The sequence below is a fragment of the Pelmatolapia mariae genome, linkage group LG23, assembly GCF_036321145.2.
Source record: "Pelmatolapia mariae isolate MD_Pm_ZW linkage group LG23, Pm_UMD_F_2, whole genome shotgun sequence".
Lineage (NCBI taxonomy): Eukaryota > Metazoa > Chordata > Actinopteri > Cichliformes > Cichlidae > Pelmatolapia > Pelmatolapia mariae.
In genome coordinates, this window is record NC_086246.1 from 25,775,679 (window position 1) to 25,791,383 (window position 15,705).

Sequence of the window (15,705 nt, forward strand, 5' to 3'; positions counted from 1 at the left end):
GATCTATCCTGTGATTTTCTGTGTGAAGACTATTCTAAATCCCATACGATCTGAATGTGTTCAGCACTTCCATTGCAGCTTGTTGATCTCACATCTATTAATAAAGTCTGAATGCTAATGTGTGAGTCTATGTATTTTCATCCCTCTGGGCTTCCTCAAGAGCTGACAGCTGAAGTAAACCTCTCTACAGCATTTTCCGCCTTTCCTCCGCTTCCTCCTCCTCCTCCTCCCTCGGTGTTCAGGACTATATAAGGATGGTTCCCCTGGTGATACAGTGATGAATGGCAGCATGGTGGGGGGATGGAGCATAAACACAGAGGTCTCCAGATAGAAAATAAAACCAAATGAGAACAAAAAAAGAGGGCGATTTGGCTCTGTTAGTCTGCCTAATGAAACACACAAGTCTCAACAATGCATTGCAATTTTAAATCTATTATTGGCACTGCAAAAAGACAGAAAATGATGGATTTTAGGAATTTAGTTTCAGCTCTTGTCAGTATCTGAAGCCTCTGGATGCTGCTGCTTTTGGTATTATTTTAAAACAGCTGACTGCTGTGCTGATTTTCTCTGTAGCAGTGTGGGTGTTAACACAAATATCTGATCAGCCAATAATATTAAAGCAATTCCCAAATGTATCTAAACATGGTCAGGATGACCTGCTGAGGTTCAAACTGAGCATCAGAATGAGGAAGAAAGGTGATTTAAGTTTGCATGTGGCATGGTTCTTGGTTTGAGTATTTCACAAACTGCTGATTTGCGGGGATTTTCCCACACAACCATCTCTAGAGTTTACAGGGAATGGTCAGAAAAGGAGAAAATATCCAGTGAGCTGCATTTATGAGGGAGAAAATGTCACAAAGCTTAAATCATGTCAAACTAGTTTCTTGAACATGAGCTAACTGTACTAAAATAACCTCCACAGTCAACAATAGAGCACTTGTGGTATGTGGTGGAACAAAACATTGTCATCATGGATGTGCAGCTGACAAATCTGCAGCATCTGTGTGATGCTGTCATGTTTTTAGCACCTTGTTGAATCTATGCTATGAAGCATTGAAGCAGCTCCAAAGGCAAAAAAGTGGCTCCAATTTGGTACTAGCAAAGTGTACCTAAAAATTTCCATTCAGGGTATGATAAAGTAAAATATATCATAAAAGTGACCCAGTATAAAGTGTAATGACTGATATTAATAATTAAATGAAGGAATTAGCCTGAAAGCAGAGTCCTGTGAGAGTGAACTGTTCCATTGCGCCTCCTGGCCGCTGGGTGTCGCTGCTGCGCTGTTTGTGACTCTGCTCCTTTCTCCGCCGCTGTCAGCTAATCTGCCGCTGCTCGTCTTCTTTGTACCTTTTCAGAATATCAAAGTCCGGTTAATGCAGGTAAGTGCCATAACAATGATTACTGTGGATCCGTCACGTGGAGGCGGTGCTTCCTCACTTGCAACTGTGTTGACTTTAGTCGCGAAAGAAAAATAAAAAAGAGTGACGAAGAAGACGTTGAAAGCTCGGGGTGTCCTGATTAGGTTAGCTAGCAAAATACAGTTAGTTCCATTATCGGACAAAAACAGATCCTACATAAGAACTCAACTTACAGTCCGAAGTTGAAATTAGGCACCGGTATCTGGCTCTTGCTAGCTGTTTGTCATGATTACTAAGATCTTGCTAGCTTCGCTGTCTCGTTTACTGTGATCAAGTTGTTCTTTATTGCGCACAGTTTTCACACTTTTTATACTTTTTCCCCTTTAGTCGCTGATCATGAAGAGCTCCAAAGAGGCCGTGCAGTCAGCAGCCAAAGAGTTTCTGCAGTTTGTCAACAGAGGAGTGTCTCCGTATCACGGTAAAGTCTGCAAAACTCTGGATTCATCCCTTCAGATGTAATAAAATCTGTGTCATACGGAACTTACGTACATGGCAGCGTTGAATGTTTTTTTTTTCAAGTTCCAAACTGTACCGAACCAAACTCCGTTCATAAATCTTTGAATTTAAAGTCCCGTTGAAGCTCAGCACCCGTTTATATGAGCTAAAGTATTATTGCAAACTTTCTCCGTGTTGTCAGAAGCAGGCTTTTAATTCGGCGACCATGTTTAGTACATAGTAAGCATAATAAGAAAAAGTCCAACTGTTACTGGTGCATGGCTGTTGTAGTCTTACTCGCATATTTATATTGGCAGTACATTAGAGCCACAGAAGGTAAATGAATAACTGGAAAAAAAGAAGGAGCTGGATGAGGTGGCTAAAGATTTGAGGAAAAGAAATTTGGAAATTTCAAGATTAATATTGCAAATTTACACAAAAAATGTGCATGTGGTAAACATTGCCACCCATTTATGAGGGAAAAAACTACCAAATTTACAAGGAAAAACTTGTAATTCATAAGAAAAGATATAAATAAAATTCTAGCAAGATGGAAAAAAAAATAAAAAAATGCATTAGAAAAAAAATCCTCCTACAAATTCATGAGGAAAAAAAAAGACATTTACAAGAAAATTGGCAAAATTAAAAAAGGGGAAAATTCTGAGAAAGAACTGGTAAATTTACAAAAGAGAAAACTGAAACAAATACATGGAAAATACTTAAACAGGTAAAAAAGAAAAAACACCATTAAATTAACAAAAATCTATTGAAATTATTATTGAAAATTATTTTTATTGAAATTATTGAAAAATTAAGCAGTTATTTGAATTTACCATTGCTCTTATAATAAATGTACAGCTGGAAACTGAGGTTTATTTTCTGACTCTAAAGAGAAAGTTTTCTCATTTAATAAAGTTCGTTTAACAAGCAGCTGAAAGTAGAACAACTTCAGTAAAGCAGGTCCAGTCACATACCAACCAGTTCAGTATGTTGTATATGACACATGCATTATAGGAGTCCAGGTTGTGCCACTCTTTTCTTTGTGGTGTAATTTTAAATTTGACACCTGTTTTTTATGCTGACAGTTTGTTGCTTTTGTGCTTTAAAACCAGTGAGAATCAGTGAAGAGAAGGCAGCAGGTTGAGTTTGATAGGAAAGATGGCGAGTGTCTCTCTGCTGTAATCGGAGCATAAACGGGTTCTCATGTTTCAGCATTAACCAGCTGAGATGCAGTTCAGATCACCTTTGAGCCAGAGAGATAAGATTGAGATGGAACAGATATTTCATCATGTCTACAACCTTTGCCCTCTGAACTCTGTCCCCAACAACAAATAAAGAACCAAAGAATTAAAATAATTTTTCAGTTCCTTAACAGGAATAAAGTGCAAAAGGTAATAAAGTTTTGCACTTTTTTTGGTTTATTTTGGTAATTTAATTATTGAATTGGTAGCATCTTTTAATTAGCTTTCGCACACTTGGTTGAGAAGAGATAGACACTTAAAAGTCATGTCTTTGCTCTGAAACTCATCTCTACCTCATTTTAGGCTTAACAAAATCTGAGTTTTCACTAGTTTGAAAAACAACTGAAAAGTAGAAGATAGCTCCCATTGATTTACTGAGGAGTAATTAAATGTGACAGTGAGGTCTCTAAAACTCAGACTCTGTTGTCTCAGTACTTTTGTCAGCGTTGAAAAGTAATCATGACAAACAACGCCCAGCACTGACAGTAAGGCATGTAGTCAGACTGCAAAGATCAGTTTGACTTTAACAAAACCAAATAAACTTCATGTTTCCTCTGCTTTCTCGCCCTGCAGTGGTTGAAGAATGTCGCCGACATCTGCTGGAGGCTGGGTTCATCGAGCTCAAGGAGACGGAGCAGTGGGACATCAAGCCAGCCAGCAAGGTGGGGTAAAAAGTAGTAGAATGGAAATCTAAATGGTTTGTACAAGATTGCACTCTCAACTGTATATGCTGAAATTTCAGAATTTTTATTTGGAAAATCTGACCATGTTCACTAACTAACCAAGGGCTTTTATTTTGGAAGTATCATGATAAATGTCTGTAAACGTCTAGGGGCATTTGTTTTGAAAAGCTGACATTAGATTTTGTTTTGGGAAAAAGAGACCCTTTAAAGTATCCTGGTAAATTTCTATAACAGTTAAGGGTCTTTTATTTTGAAAATTGAACGTGTATTTTAACATCCTGAAGTCCTTTACCTTGTGTGTTATGTGTATGTCAGGTAGACTTTTAATATGAAGGAAAATTATCCTGGTGAATTTCTATAATTTTATTCATTTTCTGCAACAATCAAAGGGTTTAATTTTCAAAGTTTTGCATGTCTGAATGTCCTCATAATTTCCCAAAAGTAACTGGGGACCTTTATTTAGGAAAAAATGACCCTTTATGATATTCTGGTGAATTTCTATAACAGCTGAGGGTCTTTTGCTTTGAATATCTGACATTCATTTCACATCCTGACAAGTTACTGTAACTAACGGAATTTTTTATTTTGAAAAAGAATAAGAACACATTATTTTGAAAATGTGTTTGAGATTTCTGTTAAGTTATAATAATGTGGGGGCATTTAATTTATCTGCATACGCCTGAATTTCATGATGGCTTCCTATCATAATAGCTTTCTAACAGAAGCTTTTATTTTGAAAAATGTGCATCTGTAGGTTTTCTCCTATAGTGCAAAGACATGCGTGTTAGGTTAACTACTGTTTAAATAGTTTTCCATTGGCTCTCTCCATTTGAATCTACCAATCACAAGCAGGTTGTTTCTGATTGGTGGACTTGGCTGTGTTTAGCAGTCTTGCTTCAAGGGAGACCATAATGGTGCTAAATGTGCCGTCTTTCCCGTCTTCTCTCTGCAGTACTTTGTGACCAGGAACTTCTCCAGCCTCATTGCCTTTGCAGTGGGTGGACGCTACCTGCCGGGAAACGGCTTCTCAATGATCGGCGCCCACACAGACAGCCCCTGCCTCAGGGTGAGACTCCGCCCACTCATTCACCTGTATCAGCTCTTTGCTTCCACTCTGGATGCGAAGCCAAACCATAGCGGGGAGGAGCTGAAACATGAGGAGAGTGAAGCTGAGCCGATGCCGAGAGTCATGAGGAATGGTTTTTATTTTACTATCAGCTTCTTCCTCTGATGTTTAGGAGTGTGGACGCCAAAGGAAATGCTGCGTCTGTCTGGAAAACAAACATTGTTTAGTTTTAGTCATTTTAAGGTCTTAGAATAATCTGAAAACTGAGGCAACCTCATCCAAATTCTTTGTACCAAAAGAAGGGAAGAAAAATCATGATTGTGTGTATTTATTGATTATGAGATTATTGATTGTGTTTGTGCTTCCAGGTGAAGCCGAGGTCTAAGAGGACCAAGCAGGGCTGCCTGCAGGTCGGCGTGGAGTGCTACGGCGGCGGAATCTGGAACACCTGGTTCGACCGTGATCTCACCATCGCAGGCCGCGTTATGGTCAAGGTAGCGTGATTGTTTTTATGTTTACTTCTGTGGCTTACTATTAAATCTGTGCTGTCTGGTTTTGTTTTGTTTTTTCTAAAGCTGTACAGAATATAACATACAGAAATGTGAAATTAATTGTAAGGCTCAATTGTAAGGTTTTGGTCTTAAATATGATATAAATATGTAGCTATTTTTCTGTAAAATAAAATATGTGTAAATTTATGAGCAAAAACATGAAGCCATTTTCTTTCTAATCAGGAAACTGGTTTGCTTTCTATGCGGAGCCTGACCATCAGCTTTGACCCATTCCTCTATAAAATGTCAAACTTCGGTGCTGCTTTTTTGATGACATTTATCGAGCACACCACTGAGGACGAGAGGCTAAATGTCTCGCCTACAGCTGTCAGCTCGAGCCAGACTGTGACACAACAGTAAACCCATTTAAATGACTGAGTAGTTGAATCGCTTTTTACAGCAAAACATCACAAAAACGCAGCTGCATGATTCAGACAATTCAGACAGGCAATACCTTTTTCAAAGACCTTAGAAAAAGAAAACACACAGTGGAACACTATCAGTCATGGATCGGCCTCCAGAGCCTGCATTATTGAAGCAGCGTGGGATCATCTTCTGTTTAGTCCGTTGAGGAAAAAAAACAATATAACAATCAGTAGGAGCTTTGACAACAGTGACATATTCACAACTGTTTCTGATTACATGATCCATACTGTTGATTTCCTCTTAATGTGTGCATGCAGGAATCCCTGTTCAACTTTGATTTGTTAATTATTTTCTGGCCAATGTAGATCCGTAAACTGGGATCCTGTTTTCCGAGCTAAATGTGGCCCACAGTTAGTTTATGTAATGCGCTTTTGATGTGATGGAAACTCCATATTTTTTACTTCAGAGTGGCGGGAAGCTGGTGAATCGACTTGTTCACGTCTCCAGGCCTCTGCTCAGGATCCCTCACCTGGCCATCCACCTGCAGCGGGACATCAACGACTCCTTCGGGCCCAACAAGGAGAACCACCTGTCAGTTACTAAGCGCAACACTTCTATGAAATGCACCACTTTTATTGAATTTGTTACAGTGGAAGCTCATATTAAGCATGGACACAGGCACAAATAATAAAACCTAATCCCTGTGAGCACTTTATTTCGGGCTTCTATTCTACCCTTGGATCTGCGTGATGTCATAGATAGGCAGGGAAGCCTGTGTGTCATTGCCTTTTCTTGTTGTCAGAGTATTTTTAGTTCATCATTGATGTGACTTTGAGATGAGCTTTGGTTTATAGTCAGTATGTTTCATCTGTCTCAGTGTGCCCATCATCGCCACTGCCGTCCAGGAGGAACTGGAGACAGGCTCGGCGTCCTCTGGAGACGCCTCCTCTGCTGCCAGCACGGTAACCCCAACCTACAGATCTGTAAAAAGCCCTGAATGGGGTTACATTCATTCATCCAAAATTTGGGTAAAAAATTGGTATTAAAAGCTCTTAAATGAAACTTTCAGATACCTTAAAATGCTGAGATATCTTGGCCTACATAAGCTGGGAAATGCAGAATATTTAGATCATTTTGAGGCCTGAGTAATCTCTGGAATAAGAAAAGATAATCTATCTGATTTGGTGTCTAAAAGCTAAAGATAAACTGCGTCCTTTCAGCTGACATCACAAACATGAGTCTTAAAGATGCTGCGTTGTGCTTTGTGTCCCCTCCTCAGGCGGAGAAACACCACCCAGCGCTGGTGAAGGTGCTGTGCTCGGAGCTGGGAGTCGAGCCAGAAGCTCTGCTGGACTTTGAGCTGTGTCTGGCTGACACGCAGCCTGCGGTGAGTCCGCGAGTAAACCATTGACTTCCTGTCACTTTCAATGCAGTGATGATCCCAGGAGGTCGGCCGATGTCTTTAGTTTAATCAGTTTTATGACAGCTGGCAAAGAATCCAAGACAAACACATGCAGAGTTTGTTTGAATCAGGTCAGTAGATCCAAAATGATCATGTGTTTGGCTGCCAAGAAGAACCAGCATGAAGGGAAATGTGGACGAACTGATAAATGAAGGCAGACTGAGGCTTGGGCACACTCAAGATTTAGCTTGAAAATGCCATCAATTGCATTATTTAGTAGGCTTAAGTATCTGTCACAACAAAGGAAGGACAGCGATGTCTGCACAGTTAGCTCAGATTGACTCTGCAGGCATTTCAGAGAAACTTAAAGCGACTAAAACTCTAAAACATCTTATGTCAGGTTTCATTTCAGATGTGTGAATACAACAAGTTGAGATGGAGCTTCTATGGCCCTGATTTTATTCTAGTAAGTTAGATTAATTTGAGTATAGTTTTTAGAGCAGCGGTTCTCAGCAGTGTGCTTCATACTGTAAAGACCTACCAATAGAGAGAGAGGGAAGCTTTTAAGCGTAAGCCTAATCTTAAAAGTAGAAATGGTGTCTGGGGAGAAACTGGGAGCTTATTCCAGAGAAGAGGGGCCTAAAAGCTGAAGCCTCTGCCTCCCATTCTACTTTTAAATATCCAGGAACTACAAGTAAGCCTGCAGTCTGAGAGCGAAGTGCACTCTGTTGATGTGATACAGTTTAGACAAGAAATGATGGGCTCTGATTATTCAGGGATTAGTACAGTACTGTGCAAAAGTCTTGAGTCACCCCTCATATCTTTATATTTTTGCTAAGAACGTATGAAATACGCGCAGCAATTTATTGAAGCATGCAGAAATATGCCACTTCTTTTTTTTTTTCTTTTTTTTTTTGTCCTCCACTTGTCCGGGTCCCTCAATTTTTTTTAAGGACACATTGCACACCATGCTGAGAGACACCAAGTTTTCAGCTAACCGCTCTTTGGGAATCACCTCTCTGGTGAAAAAATACTATTTTATGTCTGTCAAACTGTATTGTGTTTGTGATTTTTCATAGATTCAACTAAAGAAATGGGAACAAATTGTGTTTTTTTGCATGAAGATACAATTCAAAATTGGTTCTTTGCTAAGTTGATAATTGAGTAAGGTAGCTTTTTCATGCTTGAATGATTCATAGGTCAGCGTTAAGGATTAACTAAAAATGGTTAGGTACAACGACTGGACTGAAAAAGCAGCCACTGTCCAAAGAAACACTTTGAAAGACCTTCAGAAAGTTGGGAGAATTGTCGCTTACGAGCACTTTCAAAATTACAGCAAAGTCTGGAAGCAAAATGTAAAGAAACGATGGGGACTCGAGGCTTTTTCAGAGTGGTGTGTGTGAGGAGAAGGACTTTAAATTCAGTTCTTTGATGTGTTTGGGATCAACCGGAGGCTTTTCAGAGAGCTTTTAGAACAGCTTCATAATGATAAGATGTTACAATGAAGTAACAAATGTACCAATTATGTTTTTTCAGCATCACTCTGAGACAGGATTTCTAATTTTAGTGATATTGATCAGATGAGAGAAAGCAGTCTTCCAGATTCAAACACACTATAAGGCATACAGGAGCTTCTCCTCACACTCTGTTTTTCACCTCGAGGACTCTGTGAGACTTCCAGCCTCGGTTTAAAAGAAACTCCTCAACAGTTTTATGAAAGAGGGTCAAAAGGGCAGACTCTCATTCTGCTCACTTATTCCAGGTATGTTTGATAGGGACTACTTGCTGGAGTAAAATCTGTACAGCGTTGGTGACTATATTTGAAACAGTGGAGAGTTATGATGGTACTTACAGAGTCTTTGTAATGGAAACAAAAATGCTCCAGGAGGATAAATTAGAGGAAACATAATGTTCCGGAAACATCCTTGTTTTATTTCATTATTAGTGATATTTATTTATATATTTCTCTCTTATATTGGCACCATTAGTTTATTTTTCTCTCAATAACAGGTCACCTTCTGTTCTTGTGCTCTTTAATCATTAAAAAAGCTGTTTAAGCACTGATGACTGTGTACACAGCTCTAAATGAAGTATATCCACATAAAGAATATAAAAATGCCACACCAGTGTGAGTTATGTATATGAGATTGAACAGAGTTTAAAGTTTTTTTTTTAAATCTGACCGTTTATGTTCTGTAAGTCTAGTAACAAAACGTGACCCTAACCCTCTCTTGTCTCTGCAGGCTTTAGGAGGCGTTTACGAGGAGTTCATTTACTCTCCTCGTCTGGACAACCTGCACAGCTGCTACTGCGCCCTGCGGGTCAGTCGCTTTTCCACCTGCTGCAAGCACAATTTCACTTTTACTACCAGGCCAGAAAAAGAAAAAGGATTTATTTCTCTTTTTCTTCTTGTGTCTTTCATTTTGTTCCTACTGCCTCCCCTGAGCTTGAAAAAAACATTTATATGTATATTTTCAGTTTATTTATAGTTTTGTGTTTTGTTCTGTTGTTTAGTTTAAAAATAATGGAAAGATTTACTTTAAAAGCTTTAACATTTGAATGCTCTGCATGAAAATGTAAATAACTGGCATTAAGCTGGGATTCAGTTAAATGAACTCGTGCTAATTTCTTCCTCACAAAGACTCTCCCAAATGTTTTCACATATCTCACAAAGCAGACGGAGGTTTTTAATCACACCGAGCCACGTTTCTCAGTCCTCACTTCCTCTTTCTTGCTCAGGGGCTGATGGAGTCCTGCACAGCAGACTCTCTGGCTAAAGATCCCAACGTCCGTATGATCACTCTGTACGACAACGAGGAGGTGAGTCCACCAAGCTTTTAGAGAGGAGAATGGGCCAGTCTGGGGCAGCCAGGATACCAGAGAAGCAGGCAAACAGCAGCTTTAGTGTCTCATAATTAAATAGTAATAATAATAATAATTAAAAGCTCCTCTGCAGGTGATTCTGAGATGATGCGAAGCTGCTGTTTGCTCCGGATATCTCACGTGAGAAAACATGAAAACAACCAGCAGAGCGATGAAGAATGACGTCATCGCCTGCAGGTGAAACAAACTGGGTGTATTTTTTACAGTGTGGCCTGTTTCCTGTAGGTGGGATCAGAGAGCGCTCAGGGCGCTCAGTCCAACCTGACAGAGCTCATTCTCAGCCGCCTCGCCTCCTCCCCCTCCAACCTCACCGCCTTCCAGCAGGCGGCGCCGCTCTCCTTCATGATCAGCGCTGACATGGCGCACGCCGTGCACCCCAACTACCAGTCAGTATCAGCATGAGATCACGTGCTCTCAGACATTTGCACTAAACGGTCATTCGAGAAAGAGAAGGCGTTTTAGATCATTAAGATCAGATAAAACCTGTAATCACCCGTCTTCATTTGTATTCTAGTTTGATATGTTTTTAATTTTGTTTCCTTTCAGGGAGAAACATGAGGAGAACCACCGGCCGGCTTTTCACAAGGTGAGTCAATTTAATTGCTATTTAAAGTTTAGGAGACTCACCAGGTGGTTGATTTCCTGTGTGATTTTTTTATTTTTTCTTTTGTTTCAGGGCCCGGTAATCAAGTTCAACAGCAACCAGCGTTACGCAACTACGGCTGTCACCGCCTCCGTTGTCAGAGAGGTCGCCAGCCAGGTCAACGTGCCGCTGCAGGTAAATTGAGAACTGAGTGATGGCATTTGTGTGATTGTAGAAGACTGTTTGCAGTAAAAGTTAAGAAACAGGAATTAAAACGGCGGCGTTTATGTCACTGTAATTCATGAAGAACTTAGCTTAAAGCACATTTCCAGATTTACATGTTATGTCCTGGAATTAGTTGCAAAGATCCAGCTTCTCCAGTTCCAGTACTGATACCAATGGATACTAGTGTTACGTTAATAAGCTGTATTCCTCACTGTGAGGAAGAGACTATGTGGCAGCATCAGGTTCGATTTAAACAATAAAATAAAATGTTACAAATGGATCGACCCAAGAATGTCATTTTATTGAAGTGGAAGGTATTTGTAAAATAATAAGACAAAAGGACCACTGGGTAAAGGACCGAGTTTAAATTGTGTCTTTAGGCAATCTGTTACAAGCAGCCTGTCACAAAAGCACATCATTTGTTCTCCTTTCTTTATTTGAATCTATGAAATACCAAAGTTAACACAGTTTGACAGACATAAAATAATATTTTTGTACCAACAAGGTGATTCCCAAAGAGCTATTAGCTGAAACTTGACATATAAGGACACACTAAAAAAATCTGAGGAAACTGGAGAATTGGAGGACAAAAGAAGACTTGGCAGGAATATAAAACTATCGATTACTTAAAGAAATGACAAGAAATCTTGAGTAAGAGAATTCAGACTGTGCTGAAGAATAAAGGTGGTCACACCAAATTTTTTTACACTATTCTCATTTCAATTCATGAGCGTTATTACTGCACTTTGCTGTTATATATAGTGTAACTCGTTTCACCTTTCCTTGCTCCTAGACCTGCAGTGCCATTAATACCCACTAGAGGCAGTTTTTATTTTTACTCTAACTTAATAGTCTGAGAGTTCCTGTTGGTCTTCTTGTAGGACGTGATGGTCCGTAACGACAGCCCCTGTGGAACCACCATCGGTCCCATCCTGGCGGCCCGTCTCGGCATCCCCGTGGTGGACATCGGCTCCCCGCAGCTCTCCATGCACTCCATCAGGGAGATGTGTTGTACATCCAGTGTTCTACAGAGCACCACCCTTTTCAAGGTAACAGATCAAATTAGGTGTGAATTATGTAGAGCTAATTAATAGACCAGCTGGTTTTACTTTTGAATTCACACACGTAATAGCTTCATAAAGTTCGCATTTCCTGCAAGAGCTGACAGCTTCATCAGCAGTTTGATCCAAACATTCTTTGTTGCTTAGGTAAAATTTGTGTGTCTCCCCTAATTCATGTCCATGTAAATTTATGTTTTCTATAAATGGTGTGATTAATGAAGTATAAATACCAAAAGTGATGGTTACATGGTAAAACACAACTGACTTTAATTGTTCTTATCATTGTTTAAGTACTTTGTTGAAGGTCTGCAGCTACTTTTTAAAGTTGCTTAAATAAACTTTAACACAGTTAAAAACAGTTGTTTTTGTTTAATGGAGACATCTCTTGCCTTGCTCCTGCTTATCAAACAGATCCCTTTATCTTGTAAAGACAGAATTTTCCTCATCCTCAGCCACCTCTCATGTGGAGTTCCCCAAGGCTTAGTCCTTGGTCCCGTTTTATGTTCTATATATATATATATATATATATATATACTTGAATTCTGTCAAATAACCTACAAACCAGTATAATAATAACAACGTTTAATGGCCTGTGAAAACATTTCTGTTATGCAGATGATGCTCAACTAAATGTTAAGCATCATCTCTAATTTTTATATGAATCTTACTATCTTGAAAAAGTCTTCCATGCTTTCGACTCATCATGTTTGGACTCTGCTCGAGCCGCTGCCCATCCATCTCTGCTAACTCAATTGAAACAAAACACCACATCGCCACCATCCTCGCTACACCGCACAGGCTACATATTTTATTAAATTGATTTAAACCTTTTTTTATTAATTATGCCATGTTTTATTTGCTGTTGTTTATTTGAGTTTGGAAAAGCGCTTTATGCTTATGTTTTATCTTTCTGTCTGTTCAAACCAAGGCTCTCAATCTGGGGGCTGTTCAGTCATTTTTAAGCCTGTATAAGCCAATTGTTGAACATTTTATAAACTTACATTCCTCTTTACATTGTTAATATTTTGAGAACCTCCATGGTGTTTTACTAATGTATGTTTACTTGTCAACTCCTAAATTATTGAGGAAAAATAGTCATGAGCGCCTGAGCTGACAACGCAAATATCCGTTTGTCACAGTTCTAGTCAGAGTATGTCAGGTTTGAACCGTCCAGCTGTGGCATAAGAATCAAATGAAGTGATCTCATTGCTGGCATTAACAAATCACAGACAGAAATTTTTTTCTTTTTTTTACTGACTTCTCGGGTCTGTGAGCTCTGGATGGTTCTGCTTGTTTTTTTGGTTTTTTAGGTTATATTTTTACCTATTATTGTGCTTTTTCATCTACTTTAAAAAATCTTAGTGATATTAAACTTTGCTGTCACTTCCTGTTTTCTGCTTCTTCTCGCTTCTTCAGGGTTTCTTCGAGTTGTTTCCCACCGTGAGGAGCACGCTGGTCGTTGACTAGAGCTGGGACAGCCACAGCTGATCGGGAATAAAGGATTATACAGACATTTCATTCTCAGTGAACCACTGCATTATTTTAAAATCTTCTGCAAATCTGCAGTGCTTTGTTTGTGATTTAAATGCCAAAAAAACGTATCTTTTAAAATCACCTGACCCCCTCAGAATCAACTAAAGTATAGTGACTTTAGTATATTTAATGAAACCAGGCAAAATTCAACCAGTATTTTAGTGTTTTGGATCTTTCATAGCTTCAAGTACACATGATGTTATCAGGGCTGAAAAGCACATTTAAATTGTTTTTTAAAAACTGCAGCCAAATCAGTTTGTGGCACTTTGAGTGGGTGTAAATCTGAAGAGTAAATCTTGTTTCTATTGATCTGTTTTCTGATGATTCGCTGGAGAAAACTTTCAAATGTGCGCTTTGGGTAAACTTTCAAGGGACATTATCACCATGCGTGACAGGCGGACTGTTAAAAAAGAAGTTCTAGGATATGAAAAGTCTCCTTTTTCCTTACATTTGGATACCAGGCTTATCTTCTAGTCGTGATTCCTTCTGCAGTTGAAATAACTTTTAACACTCTGAGCCACATTCATACTTTGGTTTATTCTCTCCCCTTTAAGCACTTTTTCACCATCTCACACACTTACACTCCAGTACTGTGTGGGAGCAGTTTGAGATTCAGTGTCTTGCCCAAGAACACTTTGACATGCCAAGAGAGACGCATGAAGTTCACATGTTGTGTATAATGATTTAGAAATATAATAATGCGACAAATTAACTTTCAGTGCATCGAGATCAGTGGTGCTCTCTTAGCGATATAAAATCAACCAAATATGAACCAGATGTTCCCACCTGTACCTCAGACTCACCTGACCATGTTTACATGTTATGTTTGTCACCAATTTAAATTTGGAGCTTTCCAGGGATACTGGATTTTGGGTGTATATTTGGCTCTGTTGCAGTTTTGAGCAGAGCTTAAATGTGTATATGTTCTTGTGAAATTTGAACAGATCAAAAATGCTGGAAAAATAATGCGGATGATGCACTTCGAGGGGCCTGTAACATTAAATATACTGAAGTTACTGTACTTTATATAAAATGAGCTGATTCTGAGGTGATCGAGTGGGAGTGAGAGTGGGTTGAATCCTTTTATAAAAATGTCTTTTCTTGTGTATGGATGATTCTAGGTTTTAAATCTGATCTTGCTGTAATTATTGTGTTCGATTATATCGGACGAAAAAGCTGCACTACTTCAAGACCTCATGTCTTTCTTATGAAATGAAATTGTGTAGAAGAAACTTTAAAAAAAATGTTTAAAATCCCTTCTGTCTCGCCCTGTTTTTATTATTTTCTTGTTGGTGGAGTCGGTAAACACGGTGTGGAGGTAAATGTGAACGTTTCATGCTGCAGGAGAGGCTGCAGTAATTTAATTTCACCTCCTCTGTTTTAATAAAATGCAGCGAGGAGCTGGATGTGCCGCGCTGCCAAGTGCCGGACAGTGTCTTGGCAGGATGAGTAGGACTTATGAGCCATATCGAGATGCAGCAAGAAGAAGAAGGCACTCCTTAATCCTGCTTTTAGTCTCACGGGCTCTGTTAGAAAGTTGATTACAATCCTGTCGGGGAATTCAACGAAATAAATCACCTGAAATTACAAAAATTAGGTGAAAAACAAGCAAGAACACTGAAATAAGTGAAATTAGAAAGAACTGTGGCTGCTGGTTAAAACATATTGAATACGTTTGTTGTTTTTATTGTCATTTTGTTGAATATTACAATTTTCAAAGCTTTTTAAACTTATAATTTTAACAAGTTTGATCAAACGAATACATGCATGGTACACAGAGGAGGATATTTTCAGTGTTTATGCATTTATGTGTTTTTCTAACTCTTAAGCATCTCAAGTGGCTCAGATAACTTTAAAACCGATCACATATTTTTGCAAATGAGCCTTAAAAGCTCTGGATAGAAACTTTAGCCCTTGATTAAATGATTTTAAAACAATCACTTGTGATGTGATTGATAGTACAAAGAAAAGAGAAGTAGGGGTAACCCTGAAGGATGAGTGTGTGAATAGTGCTGTGAAGGTCAGGCAGGATCGTGGAAATCGAAGATGTGATGTGGAGTGGGCACCTTGCTAACCAAGCTTTCAAGCATTAGCTAATAACGTAGCACTGCACCTGCTTGTCCAAATATGGTCACTTATGGTGACATTTAAAAAAGACGACAACAAAAAAACACGGCTTAAAAAACGATTCAAGCTTAAAAATTGAGTTAAATAGATAAATATTACGGACACCTCTTGCAGTTTTAAGTCTGCTGTTT

The 15,705-nt window shown here is 39.0% G+C and overlaps 1 protein-coding gene across 1 annotated transcript; it reads left to right on the forward strand.

Annotated features, from left to right (window-relative positions):
- Window positions 1-1,274: 1,274 nt before the first annotated feature.
- Window positions 1,275-14,696, forward strand: dnpep (aspartyl aminopeptidase). Its single transcript, XM_063466165.1, has 15 exons — window positions 1,275-1,379; window positions 1,746-1,836; window positions 3,668-3,756; window positions 4,730-4,843; window positions 5,212-5,337; window positions 6,227-6,351; window positions 6,638-6,722; window positions 7,040-7,147; window positions 9,406-9,483; window positions 9,902-9,982; window positions 10,271-10,431; window positions 10,592-10,631; window positions 10,722-10,823; window positions 11,735-11,902; window positions 13,331-14,696. Exons 1-15 carry the CDS (start codon window positions 1,374-1,376, stop codon window positions 13,379-13,381), a joined length of 1,425 nt encoding a protein of 474 aa, XP_063322235.1. The 5' UTR covers window positions 1,275-1,373; the 3' UTR covers window positions 13,382-14,696.
- Window positions 14,697-15,705: the final 1,009 nt, after the last annotated feature.